Source organism: Chiloscyllium plagiosum, unplaced genomic scaffold, assembly GCF_037043375.1.
Source record: "Chiloscyllium plagiosum isolate Xiang-an unplaced genomic scaffold, Cpla_swu_hap1 HiC_scaffold_9, whole genome shotgun sequence".
NCBI classification, from domain to species: Eukaryota; Metazoa; Chordata; class Chondrichthyes; order Orectolobiformes; family Hemiscylliidae; genus Chiloscyllium; species Chiloscyllium plagiosum.
The window spans coordinates 57,213,763-57,238,754 of NW_028270147.1; the positions used below are offsets into that span (position 1 = coordinate 57,213,763).

The 24,992-nt window shown below is 40.4% G+C and overlaps 1 protein-coding gene across 1 annotated transcript in view; it reads left to right on the forward strand.

Moving 5' to 3' along the window:
- Positions 1-8,334: 8,334 nt before the first annotated feature.
- negr1 (neuronal growth regulator 1) overlaps positions 8,335-24,992 on the forward strand; it is a 553,533-nt gene continuing 536,875 nt past the window's right edge. The window contains exon 1 of the mRNA XM_043699331.2: positions 8,335-8,719. Within this exon, the coding sequence (XP_043555266.1) occupies positions 8,547-8,719 (173 nt within the window). The 5' untranslated portion in view covers positions 8,335-8,546. The remainder of the gene's footprint in view (positions 8,720-24,992) is intronic.

The window sequence follows — 24,992 nt, forward strand, 5'->3', positions numbered from 1 at the left end:
TCAGATAATCCCTCATCTTGGTTATTCTGCCCAAGTTCCTCACCTCATACTGATCCAGATTGAATTCCATCTGCCGCTTATCAACCTATCTGACCTCTCTACCTAGATCTATTTGCCACACCACCAATGTTTACACCTGTCAGCACACAAGCAACCATCATTGCCGCCAAGAGTAAACAACTTGCATTTCTTTGCTGTAAAAGAATTTTGAGCATCCTTTAGTGTCTATGAATTAGACTATCCAAGCTTGCTGTAAGAACAGATCTCATGATCCCCTTTATTAATGTTAAATTACCTTATAAATTTTAACATAATCATTTGGAGAGCTTACAGTTTCTTAGACAGCTGATGTACAGGGACATTCAGTTCTATGATGCTGGAGGTTCTATGATGCCTAATCTCAGAGAGCCATAGATAGCACTCACATTGCTGTGATAGGTTCTTGTGATAGACCCATTTAATTCCCTGATCAGAAAAAAGATTTCATTCCCTCAACATTGTCTGTGTGCAATTGCAATGAATCCTGCATTTTAATGCAAAATTTGCAGAGAATTGTAATGATGCAATCATTCTGATCTGTTGATAGGTTGGATTTCTTATGTTTCATAATTACCTGGAGCTGGAGATATATAGTATGGTTATTAAATTCACAAATGATACTAAATAGGGTGGAACAGACAGGACATTAGAAACAGCACATAAATTACAAATAAAATCTATTACTGGGTTCAAGGCATGCAAATATTCTTTAAAGTTAAAAGAAGTGTGCATTTATGCTACAACACGGGCAGTTATAAAACAAAGATGCCAAGATGGGAAAGAGACTAGAAAGATATTACTGACTATTCTCTAAAGGTTCATGCTCATGTGACTAGTGTTAGGCTGCTTGAGAAGGCAATGATAATTTGATCATATGAAGCTTTGTTTTAAATTTATCTGAAGTATTATGCATCCTGTGGTTCTACAGCTCTATAGAGACAGTTCTATAGAAGAGTACAAAAGAGAGTAATAAGAAAGACTCCCAATTTAAGTTCACTGACCTATAAAGATAGACTTTATGCTTTGGGGCAGGACTCATTGGCATAAGTTTACAGGAGACCTATTCAAATTATTTTGATTAAATATTATGAATAGATCAGCTGATATGATGAGGTCAGATAGAACGAGAATTTGTTTTAATTGAGAAAGCCTGGAGTGAGGATGAATGTGCAGAAATTTTATTATACCCAGAGGTTGATTGATCTGTGAAACAGATTCTGTAAATTGTTATGGGGACTAATTATTGCTGTCCTTCAAGAAGGCAGTACACCATGATGGGTAGCCTGCTGACACACAGATCTCTGGATATGCTGAGAGGATAACTAGCAAAAAGGGGATTGTAAAAGCTCTTATGGATAATGGGCAAATCTCAGCCACATCACTCAAATCAATATAGATATGTCATATAGAATACAAGTTCAGGCAATCATTGCATCAATCCCTGTCATATCTGTAGTTGGAGGGTGACCCATAGACCCACCAAAGAAAAGTACAGGGCATTGCATCCCTAGAGAAAGATACTGAGTTCAGAAAACATCTGTTTCATTTTCTGTTTTTACTGCTTAGGAAATGCTCGTCAAACATCAGCCCCTTATTCTATCAAAAACAAATGTCTGAAGGTAAAAGGCACTGATCATACTTGGGTTCCATACTATTAGCAAAAATAACATTTGAAATTATTTTTAGTTTAAAGAAGCCTGAGAGTTCTTTTACAATGAATTAGATTAAGGTAGTTAGTAAAGACTGTCACTGTGTTTAGAAGTCCTATCATTAGACTATAAGATGTGAAGTACTGAGCATAGTTAACTGTAGTATTGAGGAACAATATATGGGTCAAAGAATTAGTACCAGCCACTTTCCAACCTATCTGTATTCTAAAAAAGGTCTTAGTATCTGTTCTTACACGGAGGATGATACTAATTCTTTGACCCATATATTGTTTCTCAATACTATAGTCAACTATGCTCAGTACTTCACAGCTTAGTATCTGATATGACACTTACCTCGGGGTCCATATATTAAATTGATTTTTAAACCAGGGACTAAAGAAAATACCTTTTCCTGTCCCTTTAGGGACATCAACAAATCAGTAAGAGACCATCAAAATTCAAAAGCAATTCTGTGGTCAGTGGAAAAAAAGTAAATCCATCCCTTTAAGCTGTTGCTGGTAGCTTAAAACCTGATTTAACATTACCCATCATGAAACAAGTAAATCCCCAGAATTTCCAATGTCTCGAAATTAGCCAGATCATGCACATCATACTGACTCTGGAAACTACAGAATGCATCATCAGGCAGGCCAAAGTCTCACCAACCACACTTCAGGGAGTATAGCCAAAGAAAGCACCAGACTCATGCCTGAAAATTGTTCCTTTCAATTTTGACTCATCATTTTTACTGCTTAATTTTGTGCTAGCTCACTTTGGACAAAAATAAACATATATTTGAGGAATTTTTCATGTATATTCTTGACACCTGTTTTAATGAGATGAGGAAAAATGACTATTTGATTCTCAGTTTCATTGAAACCAAACAGAAAGCTTAAACTCCTAGCAGCATTCTGTTTGACTGATGGTGGGAAAAATGTTAAACAATAGATTGACATTCTATCTGTGTCCTCCTCAAATATTGCACAAATATTTCTTATCTAAGGTATTCAAAACTACGTGCAAATGTCATGTGCAAAATTTGTATTTATCTTGTGAACATATTTAAAACAGAGGATGCCAGGTAGGTTCTGTATTCATATGTAATTATACTGAATAGTTTCAGATGAAAAGAAAAGCACCAAAAGTGTTTTAGAAAAGTGAAAATACCGAAAATGGTGCACTGAACAAGAAGCAATAAAACCTGTTTTTGAAGCAATATTTATAAAAAGTGTTTGATGGTACAATGATTCTTCTTTTGTTATGGTGGCAGAAAGGATTAAAAAAAAATGTTTTTTCTATATATGTGAAAACTGCAAAAGCTACTAATAGTGATCAAGTAATTTGAAATGCCATGCTAAATACAGAGTTTGCACTAAGAAGGTCTACCTAAGTTATAAGCGGTAGACCATTGAAGAACAAACTAGATGCCCTGATACATTATTTTGATAGTAATTTTTCAAAATTGCTCCCTTGGGTCATAGATTAACAGGTGATAGGATTAGAGGTGGGAATCTAGAATAGCTGTTGTGCCTTTGTAATTGATTTTCTTGCCATGGAAATACAATACTGAGGGAAACAACTGTCAAGGATGGATAATGCATAATGTTGGGTGAGATAGGTGTTTTGCATTTTCACTTGATTTACCTCCTTGAGGGAAAAGCATGATAATTTATTTTTTCAGTAAGCTAAATGGATTGGGTAAAATCCAAGAAAATGTCCTCCCCATAGCCCAGAACAAGCACTTAATGTATATTAATAGCAGTGTCAGTTTATTTTTGCAATTTATTTCTCTTTCTCTTCTGGTGTTGATTTCTATTAGGATAGAGATCTACAGGTGCGTCACCAAAATGTCCATTTTCAAAGGGTGGCATGGTGGCTCAGTGGTTAGCACTGCCACCTCACAGTACCAGGGACCTGAGTTCAATTCCAACCTTAGTGATACATTCTCCCTATATCTGTATGGGTTTGCTCCAGTTTCCTCCTACAGTCCAAAGATGTGAAAAGGAGGTTGGTTGGCCAGGCTAAATTGCTCAGAGTGTGCAGGCTATTTATGGGTTAACCATGGGAAATTCTGGGTGACATGGATAGGGTGGCTCTGGGAGGATACTCTTGAGAGGGTTGGTATGAACTTGATAGGCCAAATGGTCTGGTTCCACACTGTAGGTATTTGATTCAGTGAGTGTTGACAAGCAATTTTTATCATAAGAAGCACCACATTTGAGCTTGATCATGCCTTTACATTAAATTGCTACAATGTGATAAAATGGACTATTAAATTTTAACTTCCATCACTTACTGTTTTTCCTCAGACCTTTCATGGATTACAATTTTTTTTAAAAAAGGGTGAAATACGGACCTAAAATTGACCACACGTCGAGGCAAGCTTTGGGAGACCCATGTGAAATAAATGAAGCCGACTCCACTGAACTTCTCAATTTTATCTAAAGACACTGAAACCAGACATCTCAGCCACCATCAAGCAATTTGTATCTCTTCCTTAATTTACAAGTATGATAATTTCACACACTGGAAGATGAAAAGCTCATTTGCCAGTTAGCTTGGAAAGACAATAGAGCTAAACTCTGGAATACACAATAAACTATATTTCAACAGCTGCTTTGTGACAAGAAGTGGAACTCCTCTTCTCCCTTCCATTCCTCTTATCATTTCAGAACATAACAGTCGATGAGAAAGCAAATTGGAAACAACCATTCACTGAGGTGGCTCAGTGGTTAGCACTGCTGCCTCACAGTGCCAGGGACCCGAGTTTGACTCCCGCCTCGGGCGACTCTCTGTGTGGAGTTCTCAGGTTCTCCCTATGTCTGCATGGGCTTCCTCCCACAGTCCAAAAATGTGCAGGTCAGGTGAATTGCCCATAGTGTTAGGTGCATTCATCAGAGGTAAATATAGGGTAGGGGAATGGGTCTGGGTGGGTTACTCTTTGGAGGGTCAGTGTGGACTTGTTGGTCCAAAGGGCCTGTTTCCATACTGTAGGGAATCTAATCTAATCTAATCTAATCTGTTTAGAAATTCCACTAATGCTGAGGATACAATGTACACTTTAAAAGCCTGGGGTGTCAGGTTAAATATAACTTCTCAAGGATTCTAACAATTTAAAAAAATTCTGTACTCTTTATTCTCCCTATCTGCACCAGACATTCTCCCTTTTTAAAATTATTGCCTGTGTTTGTGTGGGTATTTGATGGTGTGTTTTATTACTTTTTCTGGAGGTATTAAAATTTCCTCTTTCTTTCACTCAAGAAAACCTTGACAATTGGCTCCATCATTTTCTTGTGAACTACATTTTAATTGAAGAGAGATAGTTGTGTGCTAAAAAGAAACTTTAAAACCTCATTATTGTAATTGACTGAGAAGGGTTAAAAGGGGATGAGCCGATTTTCCCTTCTTACCTGGTCACACCAATATTCAAACACAGATATTAGCAGTCAGGTTCAGTACATAACAGCAGCAACATAAACCATGGGGTGAACTGTAATATCCAATTGTATCACAGTCTCTGAGTTACAATCTCATCGCAGGCCAAAATATAACACATTCTGGCCCGCATAGCTCAATATTGAACAAGGTAGTCATTAATGAGCATTCGCCTGTATTGGTATCTGTGAATGAATTTGTATACTGATTTTAGATTTGGGATGTCTGGCTTTTGGTACATGCATTTTGTCCAGGGGCTGAGCCTCAGTAACATGCTTATAGCAGGCTGTACACCTCAATCTAGCACGTTACTGCAGCTCATTTCAGGTGCAATATCAAATGGTCTAGATATTGGCTTTAACAGGATGCAGGGAGGAAGAGACGGTGGGGAGCCTGAGTTACAGTGCCCAGCAGCAAGGTCCTGCAGGCACACATGTTCATGTTGACCACACAAAACAATTTGATGCTAACCTTTTTGGAACTTCTTGGCCAGTAGATATTACAGTGCAGGTCATCCATAAAACCTGCTTCCAAATTTTGTCAATGTTCTGTGTGAATCCTACACCAGGCGTATATAGGTTAATGACACTTTTGTATGGATTCTGATACCAGGTTAGACCACCCACTGGAAGATGTGAGATAAACTGGCAGGAAGGTCTGAAATATGCTGATAAACATGACAATGCTAACACTCAAATAGAACATGGAACTGTGAATGTTGGAGAGCTGAAACAAACAAAAATAGGATTTGCAGGATATACTCACCAAATCTTGCAGTGTCTGTGGAGAGAAAACGGAGTTACCATTTTGAGTCCGGTGGGTCCAGCATGTCACTGAGTTTCTCCAAGAATTTCTATTTTTATTTTCAATGCTAAAACTTTTGGGCAGAAGAAGTTAAAATCTCCATTTAAAGACTTCACTAGTAAAGTCCTCCAAAATTGTCCAAATATATTTTTTAAGCTTCGGTAAAGGTGGTACTTCTTAAAGTTGATAATACTGAACACATATACATTAGGATTTTTGCTTGAAGGCAACACAGAATGAAATTACGTGAGTAGCCCTTTGGGGTACATATTTTTCAGTTCATACTCCTTTCAGTATGTTGATTCTCTTCACAAATGTGACAGTAATGAATTCATTCCATTATTTTAGCTCTAGAGACCAGAATTTCCTCAGACTTGCTCTCATTCTACTTCTGTTTCTTCATTCCAAACTCCATTTACATGTTTACTAACAGTCTGTGCAATACTTCCAAAAATGTCAAAGAGGTGATGAAGAAGGAAGGAAAGGAAGGAGATTCCAAGACTGTACTTAGCTTGTGACTGACTAATCTTATAATGATGCTGTCTGACTTTTCTAAGCCTGTTCTCATCTGATGTTCATACAAGCATGTTATCTAGTAGGGATCAGGGAATGGTGGTCAGAATTGAAATCCTTTCTTAGCTTTCTATTCCTTAGTCCCAGGGCAGAAACCAACTGAAACAACTTACCTTGCATTTGGATTATAAAAAGATTTACACTTAAACGGCATCTTTCGTTACCTCAGGACATCCAAAAATTATTTCATGACCAATGAAGCACTTCCAAAATGTAGTAGGGAATATAGCAATCACAGTAATTTGTGCACACCAAAATTCAGCAAAAACCAACAAAATAAATTGTCTACTTTCGTGATAATTAGTGAGGGATCTGTATTCACCAGAACTGCTTGGAAACTTTTCTCTGTTCATTTTTAGAGTACTGTTTTATGGTCTTTAATGTCCATTTAAGAGAGCAGATGAGTCTTCAGTTTAATATTTCATCTGAAAGGTTCCATCTCCTTTCGTGTTAACCCAGGAAATGAACCTGGATTTAGTCTCTGTGGCAAATTCACAATCTTCCCTCTCAGGTGAGGTTGTTACCACTGGGCCATACTGATATTTTGGCAATGGTCAACTTAGCCCTGATCAATAAATCTTCTCTGATTTAAATGGCACAATTCCACACCAAATAGATTATTTGCCAAGACAATAATTAGACACATGTGTAAAGCTCTAAGAATATTCCTTTTGTAAATAAAAAGTCCTCCAATATCTCAAGAGATTTGGAGGGATAGCATTGTAGTTTGTGCATGGCCATTAATCTTGGGAGCTGTAAGGATTAGTTAAAGGATTGGTAAATTTAGCATATCCATATCCCTAATTAAAATAAATTAGTTACAAAAGAATTGAGATTAAAGGGTATTATTGCCTTAGCAGGGAGCTTTGATGGTTCCTGTGGTGGTTCCTCAGTTCCTGAGCCAGATGATTGCAGCTCACTTTGAAAATAACACTAGCACACTGCCAATTCTTTCCATAGGAGATGCATGAACTTTCAGTGTAACTTTAGTTTCATTTTTATTAAAATTGTCATTACAAATACATTGATAGCACAGTATGTGTTAGGTGGTAAAATGGCATCATGTTAAGGATTTGTTTTAAACATAGTATTATTTTGTAAATAACTTTATCATAGCAATGTCTTTTAATTCTATCGCTATCATCAAAATAATAACATTGCTTTTAAACTTCATATGTTAAGCTGAGCAAAAAGAACTGCTTGTGTCTCAAACAGTGAGGACACTGACTAAACACCTTACGAGTTCAAAATCACAAAAACTATTTGGGTAATACTTGTACTGACAAATAAAAACCTAGCCACTTCACATTGTTATGATTTTCTTAAACCCATAAGTGGCATAGTAGTGTGGCTATTTACTTTCTTGTTCAATTCAAAAGCTTTTAATTATTTTTATAAGCTTTTTTTTACAATTTTAATATTTTGAGTGCATTTGGGTTCACTCTCCCTAAAGCAGGACTATTAACTAGCTATAGGTGCTGGCACCTTAGCAAATGGGATTAGAAGAGTAAAATCTGCTGGCATCCAGCAAGCCCATACATTTTTTTTCCCAAAATTTAAAAATAAAAGTTAGAATTTTACAGCATTCAGAATCATTTTGACATTTTGCAAAATTGTGATGCAGCTGCAGAAACACGACGTTGGTATCTCTTTTTCTTTTTGGTTTTGTTGCTGTTGAACACTGAAGGCGGTTTTAGCCGTCTCTTGAGGTGTCATACCGATCCTGATGGGGGAGATACCTGGACGGCATTACCTTTAATATTCGGCGCTCCCAGTCAGTCGGACATGTTGCCTGGGCAACAGCCATGGCAACTGGCTCAGAGCCTGGGGCTGTCTGCTGCCTCTCTCTCTCCCTCACATACACACACACGCATTTTACATCAGTTCGTCGCTGGATGATGTGGGAGCCGCTGGAGAATAAAGGGCTCGTACTTTAGAGTGAGGCAGCGCCAGAGCGAAACTCCGTGTGCCGGGCAGAGAGATAGAGAAAGGGGGAGTGGGCGAAAAGGGATTGCCTAGCTTTGGCCTGAGCACGGCACACAAGCGATGGACAGCATGCAGGATGCTTCTCCCTGCGCCTCGGGCCAGTGGCTGGCGGCTCTGCTGCTCACTCTCTGCTCCTTGTTGCCCACTTGCCTCCCGGCAGCTCAGAGCGTGGATTTCCCTTGGCCAGCTGTGGACAACATCATGGTGCGGCAGGGAGACACGGCCATCCTCAGGTAGGGGCTGCAACAGCAACCTGGGCGCTGCAGAAAACAGTCTTATTTACACACTTTGACAGCTTTGTTTCTCTCTGTGTGTGTGTGTGTGTGTGGTGGTGGTGCGGGGTGGGGTGCACGGAGCTGCCTTTTTTTTTGGTTGCTGTTGGTGGGCGGCGGTTTAAGTTGCACATGGTTGACCAATCTTGTTGTCTTCTCTGTTGCACCGCTGTGTGTTTTCATAGTTCCCGGAGGATGTAGTTTCTGAGGGGAAAACGATGTACACAAACAAACAGCAGGAGCGGCTCCCGTACCGTCCATTCCACTGCATTGCGCGACACTTTTCCATCCCAGCTTAGTGTTACACCCCCCACCCAACTCAAACCATCGTTATTTACTCGCGTCCGTGACAGTTGTGAATTACTGGTCGTTTGTACCAGCTACTTGAATGAAAATCGTAAGAGCCAACACTGTCACTAATGCAATAGATTAAACTTGTAGAGAAATTCTAACAGTAAGAATCATGAATAGTGAACCCGGCTGTAAGAGTTGCATGTGAATCTGGACACTTCATTTTGCCACACCCTTTACTTTGCAGCCCACCTGCAGAAAAATGAAAACAGATTGTCCTCATCATTTTGACAGACATTGCCTATCACTGTTTCCAAGCAGAAATGTGAAATTACTTTTTATTTTCTTATCACTATTTAATGCATTACTGATAACTTCAGAAGTACGTACTGTGCTGTACTTAAGCGCCCACGCAAGGTTCGCACTCTATATTAATACCAGATATAGAAAAGAATGAGAAGCGTTCGTTTTAAATAATAATATTTCGATATTGTTAACCTCCATAGACCTCCAACTGACAATGCAGTAAGGTCTGAGTGATTTAACAATACAGCATACCTTCAAAGCATTTGACACACCTTTAGTCTGTTTAGAAGTTTCACATCATTCTTTATCCTAATAATCAAAACACCATGAGCCTGAAAATCTTCAGTTAGACAGAATCTTTCAAAATTATCAACAGTTTGATAGTTAACAAAAGAAGATGTAAAACTGAAAGGCAGAGTACAATTCCTAATCATTTGCATTTTCTAACATTGTGTGTTTGAATTTTAGCTGCTCAGAGTTGGGTACCAGATTGGGCAGTTAATAATGAAATCCACAGGCAAAGAATAAGTGACAAGACCAGTTCAGCTCTGGAGTAGTGCACCTCCTTTTGGCCAATCACAGAGTGGCATTGACATCTTCCTATGGCTAGATTATCTCACCTTCTTAAATAGGGGGAGGGGAGGGTGGGTGTAGAGGGAGGGGGGAGAGCAGCAATGCTGGGAAAGATAGGAGGGGGTATTCCGCTCTATCTGTTACATAATCTGCATTTTAAAATGTGTTGAACACAATAACTGTGATATAATAGATATTTTTATGATGTAAAATTAATAAAAACACAGCCTTCTCTGTCATGTCAGAAATTTGACTGCTTGCTGTTTTGATTTTCTTTCCCTCATGACTATGATATGATTGGATCATTCTGTTAAACCCATACTTTCAATTATATTCCTTATTATTTGACTGGCCACATACAACGATATTTCACATTTCTAGGTGGAGCTCACTAACTAGCAAGAAACTATCCGAGGGAATTAATCATTAAGAACAATATTTTCATACTCCAGCTGCATTCTGTAAACAGAATTACAATGTATAAGGTGAATATGAGTTCAACATTTGAGTTTTTAAGCATCTAAGCACAATTCATTGTGATTAATTTTGCAACTTCTTTCACATTAAAAAAATGGTCTGGGTTGTGTCACAGGTGTTCATAAAAAGTAGCTGCTGACACAGTCTTATTTACGTATTCTTGAGATGTGAATCTCATTTGCAAGTTCATCATTTATTATCCATTCTTCATTATTCTTGAAAAATAGAAATCAAAATGTAGTGTTCCCAAGGAGGCAATTTCTGGAATTTGGCCCAGCAATAGTGAAGAAATAGCAATACATTTCCCAATCAGGGTGGTGTATAGCATGGAGGGGAACCTGCAGGTGGTGGTTCCTGTCTGCCGTTGTCTTTGTTCTTCGAGGTGATAGGAATCTCGGTTGGAATGTGCTACTGATGATGGTGTCTCATGAATTGCTGCAGTGCATCTTCAAAATGGTTCAAAATGTTTCACTGTGCACTTGTGGTGGAGTGGGTGAATGTTTAAGATGGTGGAAGCCAATCAAGCAATCTATAGTTTTCTTGGATTATGTTGACTTTCTTGAGAGTTGTTGGAGCTGTACTCATCCAGGTAAGTGAAGAATATACCAGCACACCCTTGACTTGTGATTTGTAGATCATTGGCAGACTTTTGCATATCAGGAAAGTCCCTAACCTCTGACTTGTTTTTGAGGCGCAGTACTGAAATGACTAGTCCAGTTAACTTTGTAACTTTAAACATCACAATGTTGATGGTTGAGTATCCAGTGATGGTATTACAATTGGTTCTCATTGGGAAATAGGTAGATCCTCCCTTTTAAGAGATGGTCATTGTCTGGAATTTGTATAGTGCAATGTAATTTGCCACTTATCAGCCCAAGTCATATAGTGTCCAGGTCCTCCTGCATATGGACACAAATTTCTTCAAATGGTGCTGAAAGTAAACAATACCAACTATTATTCCCACTTCTGACCTTATGTTTGATGGCAGTCCTTTGGAGAAGGAATAGAAAATGGTTCAGCTGAGGTCATGACCCTGAGGAACTTTTGCAATTATGTCCTGGAGCTGAAACCATTGAGCTCCAACAGCCACAAATATATTTCTTTCTGCTCGGTATAACAATTCTTCCCCACTTCCCATTCATTGTAATTTCTCGAGGATCCCTTGATTCTGCTTCCAATCAGATAATGTTTTGAGATCAAGGGCAGTCAATCTTGCCTCACTTTTGAAGTTCAACTCTTTAGTCCATATTCAGACTAAATATGTAAAACATTCTAGAGCTTTACACAGCAGAACCCAAATAGAGTATTGGGCGAGCAGGTTGTTGCTGAGTAAGCTGCATGGTCAGAATGAAGAAGACTTCACTTGGAGCAAGACGGAGACAGAATGGGTACCTGGAAATTTGGATCAAAGTGGGAATTCAGGTCAGCGGGAGAAAGAAATGCTCTAATTAAGGCTTAATCCAACAAATAAAGTCTCCAGTGTGAGAGGTGAACAGGAGAGAAAATCAAGAGGTCTATCTGTACAGAAACGTGTAGCAGCATGACATTATGATTGCAGGGAACAAAGTTGATAGGTGAGTAGGTTTGGTCAGTATTTTTAAAGTGAAAATTTAGAATTAGTTTGTGTTTAAATCTCTAGAACCTTTTTCTCTCCTATTTCTGATTTTTTAAAACTAAGACCATCCATATTCTAAGGGTAAAAAAAACTCAAGAGTTATGGGATGGCAGGTCAGAAAGGCCAAGTGGAATGTATATCTTGTGGTATGTCTGAAGTCATAGACACACCACATTTTCTAGACAAACATATTTACAGATATCTATATAATGGCTGCACAACTTTGACCTTTGGGTTTCAAAACTTGGGCTTAGTGGTTGAAGTCTTTGTTTTGTATCCACAAGGCAGAAGACTATGTATGTATAGCATACATAGCATGTATAGGGACATGGCCATATTGCAGGTTAGAAGTGGACAAGCAGGGAGGGAATGGGTGAGATCAAGGCAGGTAATGCAGGAGTTCAATGAATCTACTCTGCTTGCTAATCAATATTTAATTTTTGGAAGATAGTGAGAGCAATGGTTCCTCCAGGCAGTGCAGCCAGAGACAAGCCCAAGGCACGACAGGTGACTTGGTTGTACAGGGGATGAGGAAAAGCAACAGAAGAACAGTAGTTAAAGGGGATTCCATAGTCAGGGGATCAGACGGGCATTTTGTGGGAGTAAATGTGACTTCAGGAGGCGTGTTGCTTTTGTGGAGTGCATACCTGGGCAATTTGACACATTGTCAACTGGTTGCCCCTGTTACTGAAAGTTGACTTCTATCAGTGTCTCCTCTTAGGGATTTCGAAAGAGTGGCCATGTCTAACCATCACTTCCAGTTGAACTATTAGGATAAGGGAATTCCTGGAACAAGAGAGAGCTCAGCCAGTTGATGACAGCTGAAGGAGATAAGATTTGGAGAAGGAGAAAGACAGGAAGCTAGCCTGGAGAACTTGGGATCAAGGACATCTTACTTGCATTCCAATTTGAGGGGTCCTGACATAACTGATAAGTCCAATGCACGACTTGCCAACTCCTTGCAGAGAATGTTCATGAGGTAAGTGTGGAAGGGCCTTGTTGATGGGTTTTTGGGTAGTTTGTGCACTCTCTTCAACACCTTGACTTTGCCTCAGCACGATCTTTATGAGTTCTGTCAATACATTTGATGCCTTCCACTATGAACTTACTCCATTTTGATTTGTCAAAAACCATATGTTAACAGGATTATTTTACCTTCTCAGGAGTGCTTTGCAAATATCACTGAAGAACCTTCCTGACAGAGCCCTGCCATGACTGAAGTCTGAGTAAAACAGTTGCTTCAGAAGTTTTATGGCTCAAACTGCAAGGGCTCAATCTGCTAAGAGCCAAGCACGGAGGGGAGCTCAACAGGAAGGTGAAGCTAGTGGGCAGAATCTTGACAAATTGAATATAATGTGGGAAGATATGAGGTTATGCACTTAAGCAAGGAAATTAGAGGAGCTGAGTTTATTTAAATGTAAAGACTCCAAAAAGCTACAGCATGGAGGGATTTGGGGGACCTGGTGCATACATCTCAAAAAGCAAGCATTCAGGTTGAGCATGTAATAGGGAAGATAAATAGGCTGCTGGACTTTTTTAAGAGGAATGCAGTATAAAAGTAAGGAGGTGCTGTTAAAACTTTACAAGGCTTGAGTCAAACCTCAGCTGGAATACTGTGAACTGTTTTGGTCACATTATCTGGAAAGATATACTGGCGTCAGAAGCTGAAATAATTCTCTGGAGCCAACATCGCATCACCGAGTCACTCTTCATTTACACATGGAGAATCCTTGACACTGATGCGGCTTTCTCAGAGCCAGCTCTCACAGTGAACAGAACCTCTGACTCTCTTGTTTAAATCTGTCAACCAGGGCTGTCTGATTGGACCAGGTTAACAGCCCCAATCAGGGAACTCATATTCTGTGAGATCCACCCAGCAGACCTTGTTGCAATAACTACAGAAGCAGTCTAGAGTAGGTTCACTAAGCTGACACCAGGTATGAGAAGACTGTCTTATAAAGAGACGTTGAGTAGCTTGAGCCTGTACTCATTGGAATTTAGAAGAATGAGAGGTGACCTTATTAAAACATATAAGATGCTTAGGGTATTTGCCAGAGGAAGATTGCAGGAAAATTGTTTGTGAGAGTCTAGGACCAGAGACCATAATCTCAGAGTAAGGGGTAGCCTTACTAAGACAGAGATGAGAAGAAACTTCTTCTTACATGGTAAAGAGTTGGTGCATTTCCTTACTGCAGAGGGCTGCAGAGGCTAGATGGTTACTATACATTCAAGGCTGAGATCGACTGAGTTTTAATCAGTGAGGGAATCAAGGGGTAGGGGGTAAAGACAGATAGGAGGATTTGAGACTGATCAGATGGGCCACAATGTCATTGCATAGTGGAGCAGACTCAATGGGCTGAATGGCTTGCTTGTGCTCCTATGTCTTATGGTCGAATCGATGGGAAGAAAGTCAGTGTTTGATGGATAAAATATTTGAAACACTTTTCTGCCTGAATTCCTGATCCAGCTCAGTCTCACTTCCATCTCAATCCAGAGTAAAGTTGAAAAAACACATTAAACAGCTGGCAAGCAACACAGATCATAGGACCACAAGAAATAGGAACAAGATTAAACTATTTACCTCCATCCCCCAACCCCACCCTTGGCACAATGGCACAATATCATTTGTCAATTGAGAAGAGCTGAGCATATTGGAGCATCTCATTTAGTTGTAATTCTCTGATGGGATGTGGGCATTGCAGGCAAGCATAGTATTTGAAGGGTGTGTTTTTCTTGCCCATTGTCATTACATTTAAATAGTATCTTGCTAGGTTGATCAGAGGGCATTAAAAGTTAATCACGTTGCTGGAGGTCGAGAGTCACATGAAGGCCAGACCAGGTAAAAATGTCAGATTTCTTTCAGTCAAAGATATTCGTGAACCAGTTAGGGTCTTACAACTCCAATATTACTTCTTAATGACCTGGTTAAGAGTTTCAAATGGCTTCCAGACAGGAAGGGTGTCTTTAACCTTCCCCTTTCCCAGCTCAGATTGAATTGGAGGAAGCTGATAACACAACCTCTGTTCCACATTTGTGCCTTCACTCCCAACTTTATAATTATCACCGCATGCCACACTTCTGTGGACCAGGTTAGATGCTACCCAGTGTCTTATGTAAACCAATATAAAAAATTGCTATTTTTCAAGGTGCCCACGTATCATAAAAACATTTCTCAGATGAATCTTAATTCCAATTTTATGGTGCATCAAGCTTTGTTTGCAATGCAACAAAAGTCATTTAAAATTTTTTTTTTGCAACTACTACTATCCATGGAGCTGTAATTAGGGGATATAGTGATGAAGCCTTGATTGTAAAAGTTGGATCTTTCAATTTTATTGAAGGAAGCCTCTAAAACAATTTTTAAAATGTTTTTCTTCAGTTTTCTTCTCTCATCTCCTCATCTGACAGCAGACTTATGCAGGGATGAATTATCATGGTACTTTGTGCAATTAGCCATTTTAAATGTAAGAATTAAGATGGTTAGAGTTATCTTCCTCTTTTGTTGAGTTAAAGCTGAGCTGCTAACATTTACAGATGCCAGGGAAATGCTTAGTTAGGGTTATCTATATAATCTTGGCATCCTCCCTGCACAAGTCCAGTCTCTAGCAGAACATTACACCAAGAATTCCTAAGTAGAAACAGAGCACAGTGACAGGTCTGAAAGTTTGATAGTTTAAAACTTGGATGTCAGCAACTGGAACGTCTCAAGACACGTAGATCAACACAAAGATGAATTAAAACTCTTGTGTTTCATTTTCCATCTTCAGGTAAGTGTTTGAACCCAAGAGATTTTACTTCTTTCTTCTCTGGAGAGGATTTAAAACAAAACATTCCAGTAGGTGTCTGTATGGGTACATGAACAGGAAGGATTTAGAAGGATATGGGCTAAATGCTGGATAATTTAGGATAGCTGGTCGACATGGATGAGTTGGGCTCAAGCGTCTGTTCCTGTGCTGTGCACCTACATGACTGTATAATAGCTGGAAATCAGAATGCGAACGGGAGAGAGGAACTTGGTGGAATTACAATCCCGAAGGGAGTGATTCTAAAGAAACTAACGGAGCTGCAGGCTGGAACATCCCTTGGTCCTGATGAACTTCAGCTTAGAGTCTTAAAAGAGGTGGCTAATTGGGTGGATTGATGCATGGGTGTTAATTTTCAAAAATTTGCTAGATTCTAAAAATATTCCATCAGACTGGAAGATAGCAGATGTAACTCTATTCAAAAAATAAGGGAGTCAGGAAGCAGGAAAATGTAGGCCAGTTAGCTGGACATCTGTTGTGGGGAATGTGTTAAAGTCTATCAGCAAGGAAGTTATAACTGAGTACTTTGAAAAACCAAACCTAATTGGAAAGCCTATTAGATACCGACAGAGCTCATGGGATTAGCATGAATAGAAGATTAGCTGGTTGGCATAAAACAAATAAACATATAAAAATTTATAAATTAATCTTTTTCTGATTAGCAGGGTGTGACAAGTAGAGTCCCATAGGTGTCTGCTGAATCCTCAGCTTTTTACAATTTATATGAATGACTTAGATAGGGGGAGTGAAGACGTGGTAGTTAAATTTGCCAAGATATTCCGAGGCGATATAGTTGGAAAATATCCTCACTTTTCATTCCACCAGCCATCGCATTCAAAGGATTATCCTCCACCATTTCAGACAACTCCAGCAGAATGCCACCACCAAACATACCTTCCCCTCACTCCCCCTGTCTGCATTTTGTTAGGACTGTTCTGTCCAGGACACCCTAGTCCATTCCTCGATAGGTCCCAGCACCGCTCCCTTTCCCACAGCACCTTCCCAAGTAACCGCAGAAAGTGCAACACTTGCACCTTCACCTCTTCCCTGCTCACCATTTGAATAGTCTTTCCAGGTGAAGTAGCATTTCACCTGTACCTTCTCCAATCTGGTCTGCTGCATTTGCTGCTCTCAATATGGCCTACCCTACAGTGGAGAAACCAAATGCAGACAGGGTGACCGCTTTGCAGAACACCTTTGGTCCATGTGTACGTGACCTCCCCTTGGCCGATAATTTTTATACAGCATCCTGCTCGCATGCCCGCTTGCCTGTACTCGGCATGCTGCAATGCTGCAGTGAATCACAGCACAAAGTGGAGGAACAACATCTCATCTTCAGACTAGGCACTTTACAGCCTTCTGGATTTAATATTGCATTCAACACCTTCAGATTGGAACTCGTTCCCTTTTCTTCCCTTTCTTTTAGCTTTGCTTGTTGCATTGTCTGTCACCATGTCTTCTCTCCCCTTCCCAGTCCAGTGGGATCATCTGTTCTCTCCAATTTGGCAGTAGGACACACTATTGTTCTGCTATTCTTACACTCCAATCACTTAGTCTGCAGCCTCTATCCCCCAGCTCTCCCAGGACCCCCACTGTTGCATATGTGCTGCCCCTCCACACTTCACATCAGCTTTAATGAAGAATCACCTAGACTTGAAATGCTAGCTTGCTCTCTGTCCATGGATGCTGCCTGAGCCACTGTGCTGGTAGGAAAATATGTTGCAAAGTGAACAGAAGGAAGTTGCAGGAAGATATATTAAGCTGAATGAAGGTACGATGGCTCGGTGGGGTTAGCACTGCTGCCTCACAGTGCCAGGGACCCAGGTTCAATTCCAGCCTTGGGCGACTGTCTTTGTGGAGTTTGCATGTTTTCCCCATGTCTGTCTGGCTTGCCTCCGGGTGCCCCAGTTTCTTCCCACAATCCAAAGATATGCAGGTTAGGTGAATTGGCCATGCTAAATTGCCCAGAGGGTGTTCAGGGATGTGTGGGTTAGGTGCATTAGTTAAGGGTAAGTGTACTGGAATGGGTCTGGGTGGGGTACTCTTCAGAGGGTCTTGTTGGGCTGAAGGGCTGGTTTCCACACTGGAGGGATTCTATGGTCTGGCATATGCAGTATAATGTGGGAAAATGTGATGTTGTTCATTTTGGAAGAAGATTGAAAAAGCCGTTATTAACCAGAGAATGACTGTGGAATTTTGAGGTGCGGAGAAATCTATGTGTTCTCCTGCAATACTTACAAAATGTTAATATGCAGATATAACAAGTATAAGAAGATTAATGACATGCCATCCTTTATTCGAAGAGGAATTGAACATTTGTTACAAAAACAGTTTCAGTCTTGCCTGCCTTAATTGACCTAAGGACAGGCAAGAAGACACCTTTACTATCCATCCCCAGTATTACTGGGACCAGTGGTGAGAATGGGATTGCCTAGCCACCCAACATAACTTATAACCCACCATGAAAATTACTAGGGGAGGGAAATCTGCAGTTTATTTTATATTTTGCTTGTTAATTAGTTACAGTCAGATAAGAGTTGGAGAGAATTACTTTTTAATAGTCAAGATTCATGCCATTGAATCAAGACGAATGTGTTCAATTTCCAAATAGTAGGGACAAGTGGTTGGCCAGGGGTTTCATATGTTGAGCAAACAGTGATAGGAACTTAGGGATGAGGCAGAGGGAGGTGGGACATCAAGTACTGACACCCCGAGGAATATTTTCAGCCAGAGTTGGCTACGCGATTCACACCCAATTTGATACTATGCCTTTGGAAGACCAAAAAATCCCCAGGCAGTTACAATGTAACTGAGAGCTGATGATAATTGAGTATCTAGTAGAGCTGTCCTCAGATTGAAGGTGCAGTCTGTTTAACCTGTTTGGTCAGAATTTGAACAATTCATCAGTTTATCAATTGACGTTCTGGAAGAGCAAAATGATAACTTTAACTATCAAAAGGCACTGTAACCAATTGAATGGTGAGCAGCTGCAATGGGCGCATGTAGTTGGTTTGTCTTCAAATCAGTAAATGATACATGTAAATGAAGAAGAGATATTTTCAAAATATATTTCAATTGAAAGCTTGGTTTGGCAAATATCCAGAATGAGCATTATAGCCAACTCAACACAGCAACTGAAGTTGAATCAACTTCCAATATCTCACATTAGTTCTTTTACTTATTTTTCTTCCTCTTTGTATACCTTTTGATGAAGAGAACATCTTCACAGCAATGAGAATTTCATTTCCAAACTAATCAGAATGTGATAACACAGGGATTTACAAATGTTTAGCTCAGTGTCAGCCACTATAGTCTGACAGACAGGAGTTAGTCATGTTCTGGTTTCATGGCAACTGCCAGTAACTAGGCCCAATCAAAATCTTAAACATGCAGTGGAACGATGAGGATTTTTTTTTTTCCTTTTAGTGCTATTCAGTGCCTCAGGCTCCCAATTTGTCTGATCCAGTGAGCATCATGAAATGCTGCCAAAATCTAGCTCAATGTAATTTGGTTTTGATATTTTGGATTCTTGTTCTGCACCCACGTTACAGCAGGCAAATGCTACAAGTCAGACATTTTGTGCTGCTTGGACCATACCGAGCAAAGTAGATTTACCATGCCATCCAAGTTATAATGGGCAAGAGTTTGCTTCTGGGGTTGATAGCCTGATATTGGAACCATTTCCATCTCCCCACTATGCACCAGTGAAGAAACAGTCAGAGCTCTTGAATTTCATTGAGATTGGCAGATTGGTTGGCAGGCAGGGTTTGTCACACAGTTAGCAATGATGAGCATGAGATGGAAACAAAACACATGAAGTTCAACCCTGGTTTAAAGGCAGCCATTTTAGTGGCAGTAATTTTGCGTGGTCATGGAATCTTGAGGTTACCAGGAGGGAGACAGAGCATTGCCAATCAGAGTACAACTACCCTGATATTCATGGATGCAACTCTTGAGGTTCTGTTGAGACAGTGAGGTAAAAACAATGACTGCAGATACTGTAAACCAGATTCTGGATTAGAGTGGTGCTGGAAAAGCACAGCAGTTCAGGCAGCATCTGAGGAGCAAAAGCCCTTCATCAGGAATAGAGGCAGAAAGCCTCCAAGGTGGAGAGATAAATGGGGAGGGGGCTGGGGAGAAGGTAGCAAAGAGTACAATAGATAAATGGGGGTGGGGATGGAAGTGATAGGTCAGAGAGGAGGGTGGGGGAAGGTAGCAAAGAGCTTCAGAGCAGAGGAAATGACCTTGGAGTTGCAGTGGGAGAGCTAGTTGTAAGAGATGATGGAGATAAAAGCTGTCTCCCTCAGAGGATGAAGTACAGTATAGCCAAAAGTAGCTGGGAATAGGGCAACGGTAGTCACCAAGCAAGGTAGCTCTACTTTGTACGCATATGTCAGACATTCTGCAGCAATGTAGGTTATGGGCTGAGAAGAGAGAAGTCAAATCCAGCTCAAGTACGCTGCATTGGCACAGGACTTTGAGAAAATAGCCTCCCCTATTGAGAAAGTCAGCAAATTGGTGACGAATCATATGTGGCTGCGTCTGGATTTAGGAACAACAAACTGATGCCATGTTCTGAAGCATTGAACATTGATTTCCAGTGTATAATACTTCAGTATATTTTCATTGTAAGCTACAGTCATAGTTTGTAATCAAATGGCATTATAATTTAAACTTGCTGTAATCCAGGCATATTGATGTAAATATGGAGTTACTTGAGTAATCCAGAACTTGCTGATTCCACACTAGAAGAACCATATAACAAGCTGATCAGTTTGGGATTCACACAATTTTTTAATATCTTTACTTGCTACTGCAGACTATTTTGACAATTGGAGCTTCTCCATGCATTCACATGTTTTTTAGGTCAGCTATTTGTGTTTCTATCTGTAAATGTGAGTGGGCATGGTACAAGCCTGGTGTTCACTGGCATCATTCCATTCATCTTTTATTAATCTTCCACACTGAGGTATGGGTGTGGCAAGGTTGGCATTTGATATCTATATAGATAAACATCTGACTAGCTTAGTGTGGTGCTGGAAAAACACAGCAGGTCAGGCAGCATCTGAGGAGCAGGAAAATTGATGTTTCAGACAAAAGCCCTTCATCAGGAAATCGATGTTTTGCCCAAAACGCCGATTTTCCTGCTCCTCGGATGCCGCCTGACCGGCTGTGCATTTCCAGCATCACTCTAATCTAGACTCTGATCTCCAGCATCTGCAGTCCTCACTTTTGCCATCTGGCTAGTTTGTCAGGCCAATTTAGAGGACAGGAGAAAGTGAGGACTGCAGATGCTGGAGATCAGAGCTGAAAATGTATTGCTGGAAAAGCGCAGCAGGTCAGGCAGCATCCAAGGAGCAGGAGAATCGACGTTTCGGGCATGAGCCCTTCTTCAGGAACCTGAAGAAGGGCTCATGCCCGAATCATCAATTCTCCTGCTCCTTGGATGCTGCCTGACCTGCTGCGCTTTTCCAGCAACACATTTTCAGCAATTTAGAGGACAGCCAAACATCCAACATCTTGATGCTGGAGTCATATACACACTGAACTGTGTAAAAATGACAAGTATCTTTTCTGAATATATCATCAGTAAATTAATTTAATGACAATCCAAGTGCTTTGTGATCACTTTTACTAATGGCCAATGTAATTTGTTTCCAAGTTTTGTTTGTAATGCTGGATGCAAATTGACACAAAATTGGCTCGATGTTCAAGAATGAAAAGGATAGCGAGAGATTGAAAGAAGATATCAGCAAATATCAAGTGGGCAAAAAAGTGACAATGGAATTCAGTTCAGAGAAGTCTGAGGTAATACCTTTGGGAAGACTAAAGAATGTAAAGGAATACACAACAAATGGGAGGATACTGTGAGCTATATAGAAAGTTGGAATGATCGTCACAGATTCTTGAAGATAGCAGAACAGGAATGAAGTGGTTAGGAAGACACATAGCATACTTTCCTTTATTAGCTGGGACATAGAATATAAGAGTAGGGAGGTTATGCCAGAGCTGTGTAAAACTTGAGTATGGCCACCACTTCAGTCCTGTGTGCAGTTCTCATAACCTAAATTGATGTAGTTGCATGAAAGATGGTGCGGTGGAGATCAGAGCTGAAAATGTATTGCTCTGATGTGGCGAAGACTGGAAAATTGGAACAGAGGAGGCTGAGTGGAAATTTGACTGAGACAAGGTTCTCAGTGGTCTACCTAGAGTGAATGGGAAGAACTTACTTCCCCAGCAGAGGGGTCAGTGATTCAGGGCATACATTTAAAGTGATTAGTAAAAGCTTAAGTAAGGAGACGAGTAAAGATTTTTCATTGAAAGGGTGGGCAGTGTCTGGAACTTATTGAAGTATAGACCAGTGAGCTTTACATCAGTGGTGGATAAGTTGTTGGAGGGGATTTTGAAGAACAGGAGTTGGAACGGCAAGGACTGATTAGGGCTAGTCAACATGGCTTTGGGCAAGACAAATCGTGTATCACTACCTCGATTGAGTTTTTTAAAAGAGGTGACAAAGAAGATTAATGAAGAATGAGCGGTAGATGTTGTCTATATGGACTTCAGCAAAGTGTTTGACAAGTATCTGCATGGTTAGTAAGATTTGATCACATGGGGTTCAGGGGGAGCTAGCCAACTGGATATAAAATTGTCTTGAAGGTAGGAGACATAGGGTGGTGGTGGAGGGTTGCTTTTTGGACTGGAAGCCTGTGACCAACGTTGTGCCACAGGGATCAGTGCTGGGCTCACTGGATGTGAATATAGGAGGTATGGTTAGTAAATTTGCAGATAACACCAAAATAATTGCTGTAGTGGACAATGAAGAAGTTTACCTCAGAGTACAATGGCACCTTGATCAGTGGGCCAATGGGCTGAGGAGAGGCAGGTGGAATTTAATTTAGATAATGTAAGGTGTTGCAATTTGGGAAGGCAAACCAGGGCAGGACTTACTTTCCTCACACTCCTCACTTTCTCCAGGATAATTAATGGTAGGGTTCTGGGGATTGTTGCTGCACAAAGAGACCTAGGAGTGTAGGTGTGCTTTTCCTTGAAAGTGGAGTTGCAGGTAGACAGGGTGGGGAAGAAAGCATTTGACATACTTGCCTTCATTGGTTATAACATTGAGTATAGGAGTTGTGATGTCATATTCCGGCTGTACAAGATATTGATAAGGCAACTTTCAGAATACTGTGTATAATTCTAGTTGCCCTTCTATCGGATGGATGTTGTTAAACTTGAGAGGATGCAGAAAAGATTTACAAAGGTGTTGCTGGAACTGGTGGGTTTGAATGAAAGAGAGGCTGAATAGGCTTGTAATTCATCCCCTGGAGAGTCAGAGGCTGAGAGGTGACCTTACAGAGGTTTTTAAAATCATGAGGGGCACGGATATGGTGAATAGCCAAGGTCTTTTTCCGAGGGTTGGGAAGTCCAAAACTATACTGCATAAGTTTAGGGTAAGAGGGGAAAGATTTAAAAAGGACCTGAGGGGTAACCTTTTCACGCTCAGGGTGTGGAACGAGTTGCCAAAGGAAGTGGTGGTAGCGTATACAGTTACAAAATTTAAAAGGCAACTTGATGGGTATATGAATAGGAAGGGTTTAGAGGGACATGGGCCAAGTGCTAGCACATGGGACTAGGACAGATTTGGGATGTCTGGTCGGTTTGGATGAGTTGGACCAAAGGGTCTGTTTTCATGCTGTATGACTGTGTGACTTTATGAAAGGGTAGTAAGGGTTTAATGACATGTAGACAGACAACCAAATCATAACACATTAAAATTAAAATACTCAATGACCCTCAGATTGAACTAAATGGTTTTGAACCAGGCACTTTAACAACAATACCAGACTTTGTGACAACAGCTTAAACAGTAGATTTACCGATTTATTAATAATGCACACAGCATTAGCAAAGAAAGGTAAACAACAACATAATCTAATTCGATTTTCTGATGAAGGTTCACCAAACTTGAAACATTAACTTTGCTGTCTTCCCATAGACACTGTCAGAACTGCTGAGTTTCACCAGCAATTTCTGTTTTTGATTTAGATCGCCATCATCTGCAGTTCTTTACTTTATCTTAATGCCTTTGATTTGAACCCAATCTTCTTTGGTTCTCACCTCCACTTACACAGACAGACAAACAGATACAGAGCGGGGTTAAATCAAAAAAAAGAGTAGATTAGATTAGATTAATTACAGTGTGGAAACAGGCCCTTCGGCCCAACAAGTCCACGTCGACCCGCCGAAGCGTAACCCACCCAGACCCATTTGCCTACATTTACCCCTTCACCTAACACTACGGACAATTTAGCATGGCCAATTCACCTAACCTGCACATTTTTGGATTGTGGGAGGAAACCGGAGCACCCGGAGGAAACCCACGCATACACGGGGAGAATGTGCAAACTCCACACAGAGAGTCGTCTGAGGCAGGAATTGAACCCGGGTCTCAGGCGCTGTGAAGCAGCAGGGCTAACCACTGTGCCACCGTGCCACCCACTATGTAAATGAGATGTAACTGGCCAGCTAACTTTTGCAAGCTCCATGATCTGTAATCCCATTGGCACATGGTATTGTAACTTGCATGATTTCTGAAGACATGCAACTACCTTCTAATAGGTTCCAAAGAGTATTCATTTAATACTTATGACTGGGATTCTATTCACTGAACTTTCAATAAGTTGATAATGCGAGGAAAACCAGAGAGGGATCAAACTTCCATCCTGTAGCTTTTTCAGACACAATCCTTCTGACTTAAACACAGTTCAAAACCAGTTCAAACTTTGATTTCTCTTTGTCTGGTTCTCTCCCTGTCAGGCCCCAGTTAACATTCAAAATCTTTTGAGCATAATACATCTCTGGAACCAAGACGTCTAGAACATTCCTTGAACAAGAGTCAATTTGCAATTTACTTCCAAGCCTGGACTCATAAGCCAATATCAGTTTGTTGCTCTCCTCTATTTTTAAAACAACTTGCTGCTCACAGTCAAAAGGTCGCCTTCAGTTTTCAGCTCACGGTTCACCGCTCCAAACCAAAGATAATTTTAAAAATGTGAAATATCAGCAGAGTTTCAAACAGGCTAGATGGTTTGTTTTTTTCAGTAGGAACAGATATGCCTGGCAGAGTAGCTTCCTGTCATGCAATTTGTTCTAAATTTTCTCAGTAAGG